Genomic DNA, 15,942 nt, shown 5'->3' with positions numbered 1-15,942 from the left:
GCGTCAATAAAAACGATTTGGGGATTTTTTTGTCTAGTGAATTGTCGGTAATTAAATGAGGCTTACATTAGGGTTAACACTAGACGCCTGGAAATTTGTCCTTTTCACGTTGGGATTTATTTGGTTAGGACAAAAACCCAGAAGCTAGAACTAATTTTGTAATGCAACCCAAAACCGGATAATTAGGTTTACCGATTTACCTACTGGACGGTTTGTTTAATTAGAGTGCATTAATGGAGTCACCACGGGATTGGAGGGCTCTGTGAATTATTGGATAAAAATGGGCTACAAACGAGGATAATTGCGGTTGGTTCGGTTTGATTTGCGGGAAGAGACTGTTTATCTGACACTAATAAAGAATAGTTTTTCAAATCATATTAATCGAAAAATGAAAAACTTTTTATACCGAAGTAAACGAAAAAAGAGGAAGGTTTGCATCGCAGTGAAATCAAGAAATACACAAATTTGTATTTCGGCTAATAGGATTTCTACCCATTTTTCCTTGCTCTTGATGGAAATCCGCAGCGTCCATCCCCAGAAAATCCGATTGTTTCGACACCGTGACGAGAATGACGAATTTACAAATCACGCTGATTGTGTAACAATCACGTCGGATTTTCACAAAATGTATAATAGAGAAGCTTCGTCGAGAGCTTACCCGAGAGTTTTAATCCCTGATTTCGCGCACACTGAACGTTTGTTGTGTAAACGTGCTATTGTTATCAGTTATAATGGCTGAAGCGACTATTGTAAAGGATTTAATTAATTTTATGTAAATTGATATTTCTGTGTGGCGAAGTAGGAGGCATATTGCCAATATCACGCAACGCTAACGGCGAAAATAATTAAATTCGATCATTTTACGGAACGAGAAAGGATGCAACTGGTTGCCCATTTTTTTCTTCTTCTTAGTCCGCTTTTATTATAACGAAACGGAGTTTTTAATGACTAAAATCCCATTTTTGTGGAAATAACGGAATAATCCTCTTTTTGGAAGGATCGGGAAGAACCGCTCAGGTGCTGGAAAGGAAAAGTTTCAACTTTCGTTCTCGGGAGAGATTGTTCCAAGTTTTTATGATTAAATGTTTCATATTTGACACTTTCACATTTTCCGAACAGGGACAATTCAAATTTTATTGTTACAAACCGAAAAGTTCAAATGAAAAGAAACCTACCAGGAAAATCGACTGAAAACTGACAGTTATTCCCACAATATTCCCAAACAATTTTTCCGACTCCATTTCACAATGTTTCATGAAAATGAATGTCGATCCGGCCGACACCTGCCTGTATAATTCAAAATTTTATGCGATATGCAAATTTTCTTTTCCCGTCGAAATTTACAAGCGAATGAATTTATGAAAAGTTTCAGCAGTTTTAATGCCGATTTCTAACTACTCCAGCAATGCGTGTGTGGTTGAAATTAATGCCTAGTTTAATTTCGTTAGGTTTACTGGATAACGCCATACACTCGAGCTTATTACTTCAGAGAGCTTTTATATTATTTTCATGTTAAGTTACGATTACGGGGAAATTAAATTATTGCGAACTTTAAAGCGAAGGATTTTAGTGCGCAAATGGCTTCCTTGTTGCTTGAGGAAATTTGTTGTGGTTAATGTTACATCATACCAACTTGAACAGTTTTCAAAACAGATTGTGATGTAGAAACAGATTAAAGTTTTTAATAAAGGCTGACTCCAAGTAATTTACCAGAAAAAAAATACGAGCTTGAGTCTGAACTGACATGAACTTCATTTAAAACCAAAAACTACAGGCAACTGAAACGTCGTGCTCTGCGTTCATAAATTTCATTAAATAAATGCAATTGCTCCGTTTATTTTGAACATTTATTACAAAACGTCTGTGGCATAATACCAGCGCCACATTCTCGTGACAAGTGGCTATATTCCTGAAATTTATTATCGTCCACTTCGACTGATGTCCGATTATAAACCTAAAATATATCAACCGAAATTTTAAAGCCATGTCGACTTTGCCCTTAAATTTCTGTCTTCATTCCGACCTCTCATCAAAATAAATAATTACATCGGAAGTAAACAGGGATATTAAGATTTTTCATATCTTAAATTAAAAGGCTTAGGACGAGGAAAAATTATTCATAAAGTTTATACTCGAGAGATTGCAAGTGGGCTTCAATTTTAATTTAAATTCGAGTTCATCAAAAGCAAGCATTTGCACTTAGTCTCAACGTGAAATAACGACACGACCTGCGCCTTACACTATCGACCTTTTAGTTTTAATTTAACGTCAGGTTTATAAATTCTCCACGGTGTTTTTCCGAAAAATATTCGTGGAATCTCCAAAAATACGGCATAAAATCTGGATATTATGAGTTCTTTCCTTCACAGAAAATTTTCTGCATGCTTGAGAGACTTGAAGCTAAACGGCGTGGAGTAGCCGTGCATTTTAGTCAGCAGGTATATAATAAAATTACCAAAATTACGACTTTTAGTGAAGAATATAGTAAATTTTTGTCTCGTCTAAAATGTGTCTTTTGCTCTACAATTTTTGTAGTTTAATAGAGTTAATATACGACCCAAAAATAGTAACTTTGCCAAATATCATAGCTGTAGCTCTAAAATTAATAAAATTATGAATTTTAATTAAGAGTAGGTACATATTAGTGTCGTAAATGTTTGCTTTGTTTTAAAAATTATAATTTAAAATTTGTGTCTTTTGCTTTTACAATTTTGTAGAGGTAAAACACCACTCAAAACTAATAACTTCTTTAAGTTTTATAGTTGTAGCATTAAAATTATTAAAATTACAAATTTTAGTGAAGAATGTCTGAAAAAAAATGATATGGCTAGTAACCCAGGAAGAAACTTAATCGGGTAATCTACTGAATTGAGCGGAATTTTTATTATCATTAAGCACTTAAAACCGCCCAAACAACAACAAGAAGCATTTCCCGTCCAGCAATAAAACCACAACAAAAAAAGAGTCCGAGAAACTTTTTTTTGAGACAGTAAAAATGTAAATTTTGCGCGACGATTTTTTTATTACTTTCGTTTGAGTTCGAGACAATGATTGATGACGTTGCATTTTTCCAATATTGCAGAATTGCACTGCATCTGCCAACTTCCGTCCATTTCACACAAGTTTGTTGCCGAGTCGTCAAAAACCTGGATAATAAAACGTTGGTCGGCGCATCCACCATTATTTCGCATTTTCTTTGTTTGAATGAGATTGTATGGTCCAATTTCCGGTTTTTCATTATTTACATCCCAGAGAATCGCGCGTAAGTAAAGTAATTACGACGGTCGGGAATGAAGCGAGTTAAAAAAGGGACAAAACACGTGTTTTCAAATTGTTCTTTTGGTTGAGTTTATGTTACATTTTAATTTCGTTTGTATACAAAACGTTCAAACATTTCAATGGAAAGAACAAAAAGGGGGGAAAATTTGCAGCGAGATTTTATGCACCTCGGAATCTCCATTTCCTATGAATGAATGGAGCATAAATCTGAAACAGCAAATTGGACTTTTCGCACTTGCGATTAAATTCCTCAATTAAAAGTTTTATTCGGTGATAGCGAAAACTGATGGAGTTACGGAGATTTCGTTATTTCCTTTTGATATTGGGGACAGTAATTTTTATAAAGAGGGCGGAAATGAAAAGAAGTCATCGCGGTCAAGTATACGCTCCAAAGTTTCTCAGATTTTTTTAAATCTTACCGGCGCATCCACCATTTTTGCACATTAAACTGAAGCCAATTGAGCCCCAGAATACGTAGTTCGAAGCTTTTCCATTACACCTCGATCAAAACATGTCTTTCAAACTGAGGCCTGCCCTGGATCGCGGAGTAGTTTATAAACGACTCTGAATTATTCATCTTGTGCTCACTTCATGTTTATGTATGGAATATTAATGTACATAAAGTACATCACCTCTGGTTGCAAGGAATAACTCATAACTTTTATTATTTATGCCGTAACGTAATAATTTAGGTTAAAAAATTAAAAAAACTTTCACATTTTCTAGGATAAATGACAATAATCTTTTACGCCGATAAAGAGTCAAGTTACACCCAAACTCTAGCACTTCCATATTTTATGAGGGAAGTTATTCGTCGGGCACTTTTACGTCTCGTTGCTTTTGGTGAGATTTAGTGCAAGCAGACGCCAAAAATATAAAACAAACTGGACGATTAAAAGAGATGATATATTCAGGATGCAGTTCACTTTTATTTCGTTTCGAATCGGAAATGAAAAATTCGAGAGATTAGGAAAGATAAAATGTCGACTAAAAGTAGAAACTAATTCTCCGGAAGAATTCACGTCGACTTGCTGGAATTTTTCATTAAGAGAAATGCAGCGTGCCGAAGAAAGGTAAGTAATTTATTAGAGTGTATGAAGAAGGAAACTTTAAATACAAAGAACGGAGTTTTTCATTATTACTATTGATCTTATAATTACGATACAATGCATGGTAAAAAGAGACATTTGCATTTTAAAAGGGGATTCAGCGTTTTTGCTGTTGGGATTTGTAATTTGAATGAGCGCGAGTTGACACTAGACGGTGATAAAAAGAGAATGAAAAAGAATAAAATCACACTAATCGAAAATTCGTTTTAAACGGTTTGGGGATTAGTTTAACGATAATGTAAACTAAAAGTTCCAAAATTTAAACTAACGAAATTAGAGTAGGGAATTTCTGGCTGAGCATAATTAAAATTCGTTCGCTCTTGCTAAAAAAAAGAGTTTTCAAGAAATTCCATCACGTAAAAGGTGTGCAATATCAAACAATTTTTGACCTTCGGGAAAATGCCAACTTGACGAAAATAAATAAACACGCAATTTCCTCGAGATTGTCTTCACAATCAAATTCTTCTGCCTGTTTCGTATTTTGCCACTCAATCCTCGCGCCAGGCGCCTGATTAGCGTAATTTTGCCGCTTCTCGCTACTGCCATCTATCGATTTTGTCTCAGATTCGTCTATTTAAAATTGAAAAGAAATCAGTTTTTTAAACTCTTGTATCAGGCTTCTGGAAAACTCATGATAAGGTGGAGAGTTTTAGATTTGAATACGTGGACACGAGCGCTCGGCCCAGGGGAATTTACGCTATAAAAGTTACTGAAATAAGGAGTTCTCGCGGAAACAGTTCAAAAATGATCGAAAATGGAAATTCACTCACCCTTGAAAATCAGACAATTTTCATTATTCACATTCTCATTTTTAAATTAGCGTAGCACACTGTCAAACTAAAGTTTTATTGTCACAAAATTGTCAACTTTACAAAAAACACCAAAAGCGTAATTCCCCCGATATGTTTTTCTCAATTTTTTAATTTCCATTGCAATCCTTATAAAATTTGTGCATCTTGTTGTCTTTTTTTGATGTTTCCTCATTCAATCCTCGCGCCAGAAGCCCGCAATTGCGTAATTTTGGCGCCTCTCGCCACCGCCATCTATCGCAATCTGTCAAATGCACCTGTAAAAATTCGTTTCACCAATGGGTTCTGTATTATCGAAGTTATCTCTGGTATTATCACAAAATAGGTTATTATCAGAACCGGACACTGATAAGGAGTCCACGGATAAAAGCAACGAGAAATTAATTTGTGGGGCAAGTTCTATGCAACGTTGGCGTCCTAGCCAAGAGGTGAGAAAAAGCTTTTTATTTCATGTTTCGGTAACACTGTGCCCCCATTTCAGGACGCACAATTCAGTTTTAGATTATGACACTGATACGGCGTTTTTCGCGGTTTATGACGGTCATGGGGGCCACGAGGTGGCCCAGTATTGTTCCGAGAAACTCCCCGAATTCATTAAGAACAGCGATGAGTACAAAGAGGGTAAAATTGAAGAGGCATTGACTTTGGGGTTTCTTAGATTTGACGCGTTGATAACGACGCCTGAAGTTGTTGAAGTCCTCAAAGAAATGGCATGGAAGAAGAAAGACGAGGAAAGTGAAGCTCAAACAAGTAAGGCGAGTGACATAACTTAACTTTTTCTAGCAAGAGGTTTCAGGTAAGAATGGGGCGGCGAATACAAGTGAAGAAGATGAAGCTGTGACTAGTGAAAAGGAGGCCCCAGTTCAGAATGGCGAAATTTCCACGTCTAGTACAGAAGCGACCAAAAGTGACGTTACGAGTTCTTCGGCGCCGGTGGAAAATGGGACACCCTCGAAAAAAAGCAAAGGAAAAGCTGTCCTCAAACTTGAGCCTGTGAAAACACCCATAAACACAAGAGCTAAGAGAAACGCACAACCGCTTTACAAGAACCGGCTGGACACGGGCGAGGAAGAGGATACTGATAACACCAATGATCTTCATCAACTAGGTTTTATTTAACCATTTTAAAAATTTTCAAAACTGATCACTCCTACAATTTTAAACTATTTTTATACATTAAAATTATACATTATACATTATAAAAACTACAGACCATTTAGTATTTACACTCATTATCATTGGATTACGATAAAATGGAACTAATTTATCAAAAATCACTGAGAATTCTACAACAAAGAAAAGAAAACAGACTACCATTGACTTCTTACAAATAAATTATTATTTAACTCATTATTTAATCAATAACGACGCTTGTCAACTTATTTTAATGCCATCGTTGAATAAACATCTTAGAAAAGTTATAATAACATTTTTTTACCTTTTAAAATGTAAAACAAATTTTGTAATATAGGCAACATTTGATACGCCGGTGTATCAGATTTATATCATTGCATACACAAATGCTATTTCCAAGATGGCCCATGCTAGGAACACGGATTTCTACCCCCACCACTAGCTTTTCACCGTCCATACTAGAGGATGAAAAGGTGGTGGTGGGGATGTTTTAACAAGGGTGCCATGTTGGAAATAGTCTTTCTTGAAATGTATGCAACCAAATTTGATTCAATGTACTGATTAAACAATTTATTTCCATGTTTTTAAAGATACGGCTCAACCACATCAATAGACAATTTAATTTTAAATTGTCTGGGAAAAGTTTTAGACAACAATTAACCAAAATTGATTTATTTAAACACCAGTAATAATAAATTCAATCAATTTGATATCACTTTTATTCTTTCTATTGAGAGCGGTTCAAATTTTATGCAAAGTTTTGGTCTACAGCATGTACAAATGAAACAATAAACAAAAAAATAATTTTTTTTTCGTAATTTAAGAAGATCTGTGTCTCATCATAATTGTTGCGATTCATTTGTTTATGCTACCAATTTTTAAATCAAGTACTTATGACTTTATAAGTATTAAACTTTTTTTGTTTTGCCAACAAAATACTTTACACTGCTTAAATCCAATTAACTTATAACTAATGTAAAAAGAACGAATTTTTGTTTTGCAAACAAAATACTTTACACTGCTTAAATCCAATTAACTTATAACTAATGTAAAAAGAACGAATTTTTGTGTGCGCAAAAGTTTGCATCAAAGTTGGCGGTCAGATAATTTATGATTTATGATCTGCATAATAATTTCTTTTATTTAATTGTTTTAAAATTTTCGTTTTTTTTGATATACATAGTTCAAATATTTATTACAATAAATTTAATACGTCAATATAATAAAACCTGCAAAAACAACCTCTTTTCTATATTTTTTAACTATTTTTCAAATTGACATATTATGGTTGTACATACGTGATACGAAGGTAAAAGGTAAAAAAATTTTGTACTTTGTTTAGATCACATCAACTTTCAAAAAAGGCAGATAAAATTAGTTTAAATTTATCGGGCAGTGTCATAATTAGTATAATATTTTTTTAAGTTTATTTAAGTTAAACAAAATATTGAACTGTTTATCAATTGTTGATAAACAATAATAATGAATTTAATGACTTATAGACATGTTTTTTTTCATAAAACAACAGAGTTTTATTTACTTATCTTGTATGCACCCCCTTATTAGCAGGCAACCCCCATTTACACTATGCCCAAAACACAGCATTTGGCTATTTCCAATATGGCGCCCTTCCATAAACAGTTTTGGTTACCCCCTCTACCAGATTTTCATCCTCTAGTAATATTAGTTTCAACTCTCTGCCGTCTAGGTATATTATAACATGTCACTGATTACCTGTCACCCCCATAACCCCACTTTAAATAAATGGTTTCGGTCGCGAACACTCTTCTAAAAAACGCTCTAAAAGTACATTTTGGCGCCTTTCGCTACCGCCATCTTTCGCAATCTGTCAAATGCACCTGTAAAAATTCGTCCAGCATGGAATAGAGGTATATAACAAGTCTTAATTTTTGTACCGGTATTGTTTATTGTAGTGAAAAAAACATCAAAATAGCGACATTTAAGAGTGAAATTCAGCAATGGGTTCGACATTATCAGAACCGGTCACTGATAAGGAGTCCACGGATGAAAGCAACGAGAAATTAATTTGTGGGGCAAGTTCTATGCAAGGTTGGCGTATTACCCAAGAGGTGAAACAAAAAGCTTTTTATTTCATGTTTCGGTAACACTGTGCCCCTATTTCAGGATGCTCACAATTCAATTTTGGATTATGACACTGATACGGCGTTTTTCGCGGTTTATGACGGTCATGGGGGCCACGAGGTGGCCCAGTTTTGTTCCGAGAAACTCCCCGAATTCATTAAGAGCAGCGATGAGTACAAAGAGGGGAAAATTGAAGACGCATTGACTTTGGGGTTTCTTAGATTTGACGCGTTGATAACGACGCCTGAAAATGTTGAAGTCCTCAAAGAAATGGCAAAGAAGAAGAAAGACGAGGAAAGTGAAACTCAAACAAGTAAGGCGAGTGACAATAACTTAACTTTTTCTAGCAAGAGGTTTCAGGTGAAATTGGAAAGGAAAGTAAGAATGGGGCTGCGAATACAAGTGAAGAAGCTGAAGCTGTGACTAGTGAAAAAGAGGCCCCAGTTCAGAATGGCGAAATTTCCACGCCTAGTGTAGAATCGTCCAAGAGTGACGTCACGAGTTCGTCGGCGCCGGTGGAAAATGGGACATCCTCGAAAAAAGGCAGTGATAACACAGATGATGAAGACCAAACGTTTGAAGAGCAGAAAGGTACATTTCTTTATGATAAACTCTCTTTCTGACAATTTTCTTTTGCAGAGGAGAGCTCTGACGACGATGTTGAAGGTGTCAACATCTCTATCGACGTTTCCAAGGGCTCTAAAGACGGAGAAAAAGAGGAGAACGAAGATGATGAAGAAACCGTTAATTGGTACTCTTCCAGCATGACAGAAATCCCTGGCTTCGGCAGCGGCTGCACTGCCGTCGTAGCTCTCCTTAAAGGCAATCAGTTATATGTAGCCAACGCCGGTGACTCCCGTTGTATAGTCTGTCGAGACGGCAAAGCCATCGAGATGAGCATAGATCACAAACCCCACCTCAAACCAGAAATGCAGAGAATCGTAACAGCTGGAGGAAAAGTAACTGGAGATGGTCGTGTCAACGGAGGTCCTAACTTATCACGAGCGATCGGAGACCACGTTTTTAAGCAAAATAAAAAACTGGCAGATAGGGAACAAATGATCACGGCGCTGCCTGATGTTAAAACTTTGACTGTAAATCCTAGTGAGGATGAGTTTATTTTTTTGGCGTGCGATGGCATTTGGGATGTAATGTCTAGTCAGAAGGTGGTGGACTTCATAAGGCCGAGGATGATGGAAGGAAGGGAGAAGCTTTCGCTGATTTGTGAAGAAGTAAGCTACAATAAAACGTAACAAGATATATAAACATTTTATTGACAGATTTTCGACCACTGCTTGGAACGCCACACCGACAACATGACCGCAATTATTGTCAAAACTAACAACAAGAAAGCCGTCTCGCCACATCCAGAAGAATACCAGGCGAAAAGGGCAAAGACTGACACAGAAAGTGAAGAAAAGGTTGATACAACAGCGTAAATTTTATCCCCTCTGTTTACTTTATTTTTTATCAATTCCGTTTTGACGAAGGGCGACCTTGCATCTCACTTTTTATTGCTATGAGCGTCTCTTAATTTTTTTGTTACGATACACCATGGTGTAGGTGCCTTCAGTTAAAATGAGCACCGTAGCGGTAATATACTATAGATTTGTACCATATAGTAGTATTTTAATAATGTGGACATGTATTGTTATTCAGCCGCAGATTTGAGAGTTTAGTTGAGTCTCAGGATGCGTCGTTGTCATTGCGTATTCTATAGTGTTAATTTAATTGTGATTTCTGTGTATTTATTTTAATGTTCATTTAGTTAATCAAACCCAATCAGAGTAACATTGTTACAATTCGAAATTATGTAATAAATTATTTAATAGATTTTTAACTGCGCGTTTATTTTTTGCAGCTCCAAAAAACAATGTCAAAGGGCGAAGAAAGTTATTTTTTTGCAACTAGCGTGAAATTTAAAACGTCAAACATTACTTGTCACCCCCATAACCCCACTTTAAATAAATGGTTTCGGTCGCGAACATTCTTCTCAAAAACGCTCTAAATAAATTTTGGCGCCTCTCGCCACCGCCATCTATCGCAATCTGTCAAATGCACCTGTAAAAATTCGTCCAGCATGGAATAGAGGTAACAAGTCTTAATTTTTGTACCGGTATTGTTTAATGTAGTGAAAAAAACATCGAAATAGCGACATTTAAAAGTGAAATTCAGCAATGGGTTCGTATTTATCAAAACCGATCACCGTTAAAGAATCCACGGATGAAACCAACGAGAAATTAATTTGTGGGGCAAGTTCTATGCAAGGTTGGCGTATTACCCAAGAGGTGAAACAAAAAGCTTTTTATTTCATGTTTCGGTAACACTGTGCCCCTATTTCAGGATGCTCACAATTCAATTTTGGATTATGACACTGATACGGCGTTTTTCGCGGTTTATGACGGTCATGGGGGCCACGAGGTGGCCCAGTTTTGTTCCGAGAAACTCCCCGAATTCATTAAGAGCAGCGATGAGTACAAAGAGGGGAAAATTGAAGACGCATTGACTTTGGGGTTTCTTAGATTTGACGCGTTGATAACGACGCCTGAAAATGTTGAAGTCCTCAAAGAAATGGCGGGGAAAAACAAAGACGAGGAAAGTGACGATGAGGAAAACGTCAACAATCTTTATGAAGAAGCCGCGATGCCTATTGAGCAAGTCATAGAAAAGTATACTTCTAATTTACCAGGCAGCAACATCAAAGATCTCCAATCGCCGTTTTTAAAAGCGAAAAAAGACAGTGATGCTACCGTGGGGACATCGACAGCATCGTGTTCCAGCAGTTCCAACGATGAAAAATGCGCCGATGGAGTCAGTAGCTCAAGTGAAGCTCAAACAAGTAAGGCTAGTGACATAACCTAACTTTTTCTAGCAAGAGGTTTCAGGTAACAATGCAGAAGAATGTAAGAATGGGGCTGCGAATACAAGTGAAGAAGCTGAAGCTGTGACTAGTGAAAAAGAGGCCCCAGTTCAGAATGGCGAAATTTCCACGCCTAGTGCAGAAGCGTCCAAGAGTGACGTCACGAGTTCGTCGGCGCCGGTGGAAAATGGGACACCCTCGAAAAAAGGCAAAGGAAAAGCTGTCATCAAACCTGAGCCTGTGAAAACACCCATAAACACAAGACCTAAGAGAAACGCACAACAGCTTTACAAGAACTGGCTGGACATGGGCGAGGAAGAGGATAGTGATAACACAGATGATGAAGACCAAACGTTTGAAGAGCCGAAAGGTACAATACTTAATGATAAACCATCTTTCTGACAATTTTCTTCTGCAGAGGAGAGCTCTGACGACGATGCCGAAGGTGTCAACGTCTCCATCGACGTTTCCGAGAGCTCTGAAGATGGAGAAGAAGAGGAGAACGAAGATGATGATGACGACGACGAAGACGATGATGAAGAAACCGCTGGTCACTACTTTTCCGGCATGACAGAAATCCCTGGGTCCGACAGCGGCTGCACCGCCGTCGTAGCTCTCCTTAAAGGCAATCAGCTATACGTAGCCAACGCCGGTGACTCCCGTTGTATAGTCTGTCGAGACGGCAAAGCCATCGAGATGAGCATCGATCACAAACCTGAAGACGAACCAGAAATGCAGAGAATTGTAACAGCTGGAGGAGACGTAACTGGAGATGGTCGTGTCAACGGAGGTCTTAACTTATCACGAGCGATCGGAGACCACGTTTACAAGCAGAATAAAAAACTGTCAGATCGGGAACAAATGATCACGGCGTTGCCTGATGTTAAAACTTTGACTATAAATCCTAGTGAGGATGAGTTTATTTTTTTGGCGTGCGATGGCATTTGGAATTCGATGTCTAGTCAAGAGGTGGTGGATTTCATAAGGCCGAGGATGATGGAAGGAAGGAAGAAGCTTTCGTTGATTTGTGAAGAAGTAAGTTACAAATAAAACGTAACAAGCAATGCTAACATTTTCTCGACAGATTTTTGACCACTGCTTGGCTCCTCGCTTCATGGGAGACGGAACTGGCTGCGACAACATGACCGCAGTGATTGTCAAATTCAAAACAAACAACAAGAGAGCCGTCTCGCCACATCCAGAAGAACACGAGGCGAAAAGGGCAAAGACTGACACAGAAAGTGAAGAAAAGGTTGATACAACAGCGTAAATTTTATCCCCTCTGTTTACTTTATTTTTTATCAATTCCGTTTTGACGAAGGGCAACCTTGCATCTCACTTTTTATTGCTAGGGCCCTCTCTTAATTTTTTTGTTACGATACACCATGGTGTAGGTGCCTTCAGTTAAAATGAGCACTGTGGTGGTAATATACTATAGATTTGTACCATATAGTTGTATTTTAATAATCATGGACATGTATTGTTATTTTTAATTCAGTCGCAGACTTCAGAGTTTAGTCGAGTCTCAGGACGCGTCGTTGTCATTGCGTATTCTATAGTGTTAATTTAATTGTAATTTCTGTGTATTTATTTTAATGTTCATTTAGTTAATCAAACCCATTCGAATAACATTGTTACAATTCAAAATTATGTAATAAATTATTTAATAGATTTTTAACTGTGCGTTTATTTTTCGCAGCCCCAAAAAACTATCAAAGAGCGAAGAAACTTAATTTTTTGCAACTAGCGTGGAATTTAAAACGTCAACTATAACCTGTCACCCCCATAACCCCACTTTAAAAAATGGTTTCGGTCGCCAACATTCTAAAAAACGCTTTAAAAGTAAATATTTTCACAACACAGGTACGTTTTTATCCACGCTGGAACCATAGAACACCTGTAAATGTCTACACCGCCGAAGAATACGAAGAAATTGAAAAAAAAGAAACTGGAAAGGTTCCGGAACATCACGTTTTTAGCAAGTATGGAGGACTTAAAACTACCTGGAAAAAGACTAAAACTGATCAGGATGACGTAGCCGAGGGTGTGAAATACAAAATCAAGCCTAAAAATGTGGGTATCCCCATGATTGCCACTAGGCAAAAAAATGTGGTTAAATCAACAACAGACATGCTGGAGACTGTTATTGACAAAGATGGGAATTTTATTTATACAAAAATGAAGAATAATGATCATCGCGTGGGGTAACTACCCTTTGCCATATTTCACAAGACTCATTTTCTCATTCCAGGTCTATTCTCACAGACGTAAAGTCAAAGAAAGAGAAAGATTTGATTCTTTTAGAGGGCAAACGTTTGATTAAAGACGCGCTCTTATCAAACTGCCGCTTAAAGTACATCTTTTTCTCCCGCCAAGGCGAAGTTGAATATTTAAAACCCTGGCTCCCTAAAACGGGGGCTCACCTTTTCAAAATGCCGTATAGAGAAATGCAAATGTGGTCAGACTTAACCACGACGCCCGGCATCATGGGTACGTTCCAACCCTTACACAACCCATTTTAATCCCAGTTTTAGGCATCTTCAAAACGCCGAACGTCGAAGATTACACTTCAAAAAACGCACTCCCTATCTCCATAATCTGCGACAATATCCGAGAGCCCGGAAATCTAGGAACTATTCTTAGAATCTGCGCCGCTGTGGGGTGCGATCACGTTATTTTAACCAAAGGTTGTGTGAATCTTTGGGACAGTAAAGTTCTGAGAAGCGCCATGGGGGCTCATTTCAAACTGAGAATACATAAAAGTGTGGAGTGGAGTGAACTCGAGGGAATTGTAGGCGAAGAAGCTGAGTTTTTCATAGCTGATAATAAAATTGTGTCTGAGGAAGATGAAAATCCTGAGGAATTAATCAAAATTCTGGGGGACATCCCACTGCTTCCTTATTACGGAGTGGATTTCCGAAACGCGCGGAAAATTGTGGTAGTTGTAGGCGGCGAAACACTCGGTATTAGTAGAGACTCGTACGAATTAGCCCTAAGGAGCAATGGGGTGCGATTAAACATCCCGTTGAGTAATGAAGTTGATAGTTTGAATGTAGGCGCTGCTTTAGGGGTCATTGCTTTCGAGATTAAGAAACAATTGATACAAGTTAATAAATAAGTAAAAAGGAACATGTGTAACACTTTATTTTTTTCAGTACACAGATTATCTATTTTATCAAAGATCACAACTTACAGACAACAAAACTTACATAATTAGATCCTTTTTTTGTAATACAATAAATATTTTTACATAACCGCGTCCCATCATGTATTCATAAAATCTTGAGATATAAAATACTGTATCACAACTCTTGAGTTTTATGATTAAATACATGTCCAGGGAAAACTTGTCGATGATAGTGCAGATTAGTCCGAAATTTAGGCCACAATTCAAGCCCAGAGAAATAGTGAATATGTAATTATAAAGTTAAGTTTACATTGTCTCCTTACAGCTTGGTACAGTATTACCAACTCAAAATAATTACCAAATACTGATTTCCCAAGAAAACTCTAATAAAAGTGTGGCCCAAACCCGACCAATTTGTACCAATACCACATTAGTTAGGCTTGATTATTACTCTTATTTGATCTCAGCCTGTCTAATCCTGAGCGTTCTTCTTCCTCGTCGCTCGTGTACGACGACATTCCAGAAACAGCCCCCCTTGTTGTAACCTGCATCAATTCTTGATCAGGCGCATTCCTATTTTCATATAACAAGATATTCAGAGTCTCCTCGTAAATCCTAGCTTCAGGACACTCAACCTTTGTGTGTTTCTTATCAGTGGCATAAACAATAGAAGTACAACAAACCTCAGAGACTTTCTTACCGTGCCCGTAAAAAACCCAACAACAAATCTCACTAGTACTGATTACATCTTTCAGAAACAAAACTCTGTTACTGTACCACAGCGAGAGCTTATCAAACAACTCTATATTTTTCAATAAATTATCATCAGAAGTTGTGGTGTATGAATACTTGTTGTTGTGGCGATTTATCAAGAGTTTGATGGCAGGTTTCGTCGTGGAACTTATCAAAAGTTCTTCTTCTTTCTGCGACGTGATAAGAGGGACTTTACAAATGGGGTCATGATCACTTCTTTCTTTTTTGGCTAACGCTTGTGTGCACGACTCCGAGAGTTCCGCAATACAGTAATACTTTGCTTCAGCGTACAATTCTGCTATGTCTTTACTACTTTCAGGGAGGGACACATTACCGTCGCGTAGAAAGTTCAAGATGGCCCCAAAATGCTTACCGCAGCGGTCTATAAGAATCCAACCTAAAAACCGGCCGTGAAGCCTGGACACCAGCAATTAAAGAGTAACTCACCGTCAGAATCTGACAAAACTTCCATTCTCCCACTGAACATCGCCCGCAACATCGTATCATGCTTTGTTAACGTTCCAATCGTGGTGTAATGTAAGCAGCCCCCCACATTTAGTTTGACGTACTGTGAGGGGTTGCCTTTGATCACAGTCTTACCAGACATTGTTTCAATTTCTGCTTTCAACATTCACGCTGGTCTAAAGTCGCCAAACTGAGATTTTTAACTAATTCTTATCAACGGTGACCATTTTAGTCAGGTTTTAGTGCTTGTGTTTTTGTTTTTTGACAATTCGACAAGTGACAGATTGGGGAATTTAGGTTGGG

At 37.5% G+C, this 15,942-nt stretch overlaps 6 protein-coding genes across 8 annotated transcripts; 5 read left to right on the top strand and 1 right to left on the bottom strand.

Annotated features, from left to right (window-relative positions):
• The first annotated feature begins 5,429 nt into the window (after window positions 1-5,429).
• Window positions 5,430-5,768, top strand: LOC148168401 (putative protein phosphatase CG10417). Its single transcript, XM_088045977.1, has 2 exons — window positions 5,430-5,625; window positions 5,679-5,768. Exons 1-2 carry the CDS (start codon window positions 5,476-5,478, stop codon window positions 5,703-5,705), a joined length of 177 nt encoding a protein of 58 aa, XP_087902103.1. The 5' UTR covers window positions 5,430-5,475; the 3' UTR covers window positions 5,706-5,768.
• Window positions 5,701-7,084, top strand: LOC148168400 (uncharacterized). The gene is made up of 2 exons (XM_088045976.1): window positions 5,701-5,947; window positions 5,994-7,084. Exons 1-2 carry the CDS (start codon window positions 5,905-5,907, stop codon window positions 6,314-6,316), a joined length of 366 nt encoding a protein of 121 aa, XP_087902102.1. The 5' UTR covers window positions 5,701-5,904; the 3' UTR covers window positions 6,317-7,084.
• A 1,004-nt stretch (window positions 7,085-8,088) lies between these two features.
• On the top strand, window positions 8,089-10,274 carry LOC148168399 (putative protein phosphatase CG10417). 3 transcript variants are annotated; one of them, XM_088045970.1, is made up of 6 exons: window positions 8,090-8,220; window positions 8,286-8,421; window positions 8,477-8,747; window positions 8,795-9,025; window positions 9,074-9,666; window positions 9,715-10,274. In XM_088045970.1, exons 2-6 carry the CDS (start codon window positions 8,311-8,313, stop codon window positions 9,871-9,873), a joined length of 1,365 nt encoding a protein of 454 aa, XP_087902096.1. In that variant the 5' UTR covers window positions 8,090-8,220; window positions 8,286-8,310; the 3' UTR covers window positions 9,874-10,274. The 3 variants fall into 3 exon arrangements, with proteins under 3 accessions (XP_087902094.1, XP_087902096.1, XP_087902095.1); XM_088045969.1 differs by having other exon boundaries at window positions 8,266-8,421; XM_088045968.1 differs by having other exon boundaries at window positions 8,089-8,421.
• Window positions 10,275-10,449: 175 nt separating this feature from the next.
• On the top strand, window positions 10,450-12,972 carry LOC148168398 (putative protein phosphatase CG10417). The gene is made up of 5 exons (XM_088045965.1): window positions 10,450-10,722; window positions 10,778-11,273; window positions 11,320-11,664; window positions 11,713-12,329; window positions 12,379-12,972. The coding sequence occupies exons 1-5, from the start codon at window positions 10,612-10,614 to the stop codon at window positions 12,562-12,564; spliced, it is 1,755 nt and encodes a 584-aa protein (XP_087902091.1). The 5' UTR covers window positions 10,450-10,611; the 3' UTR covers window positions 12,565-12,972.
• A 53-nt stretch (window positions 12,973-13,025) lies between these two features.
• LOC148168397 (rRNA methyltransferase 3, mitochondrial) lies at window positions 13,026-14,432 on the top strand. Its single transcript, XM_088045972.1, has 3 exons — window positions 13,026-13,498; window positions 13,546-13,784; window positions 13,829-14,432. The coding sequence occupies exons 1-3, from the start codon at window positions 13,098-13,100 to the stop codon at window positions 14,410-14,412; spliced, it is 1,224 nt and encodes a 407-aa protein (XP_087902098.1). The 5' UTR covers window positions 13,026-13,097; the 3' UTR covers window positions 14,413-14,432.
• Window positions 14,424-15,924, bottom strand: LOC148168396 (BTB/POZ domain-containing adapter for CUL3-mediated RhoA degradation protein 3). Its single transcript, XM_088045973.1, has 2 exons — window positions 15,622-15,924; window positions 14,424-15,571 (listed from the first exon to the last, which is right to left on the bottom strand). Exons 1-2 carry the CDS (start codon window positions 15,803-15,805, stop codon window positions 14,856-14,858), a joined length of 900 nt encoding a protein of 299 aa, XP_087902099.1. The 5' UTR covers window positions 15,806-15,924; the 3' UTR covers window positions 14,424-14,855.
• Between the last annotated feature and the right edge of the window lie 18 nt (window positions 15,925-15,942).

This window comes from Gnatocerus cornutus, chromosome 9 (genome assembly GCF_029298725.1).
Source record: "Gnatocerus cornutus isolate USDA-ARS CGAHR chromosome 9, icGnaCorn1.1, whole genome shotgun sequence".
NCBI classification, from domain to species: domain Eukaryota; kingdom Metazoa; phylum Arthropoda; class Insecta; order Coleoptera; family Tenebrionidae; genus Gnatocerus; species Gnatocerus cornutus.
The sequence above is the reverse complement of the archived record's forward strand: the minus strand, read 5'-3'. Positions and strand labels throughout refer to the sequence as shown.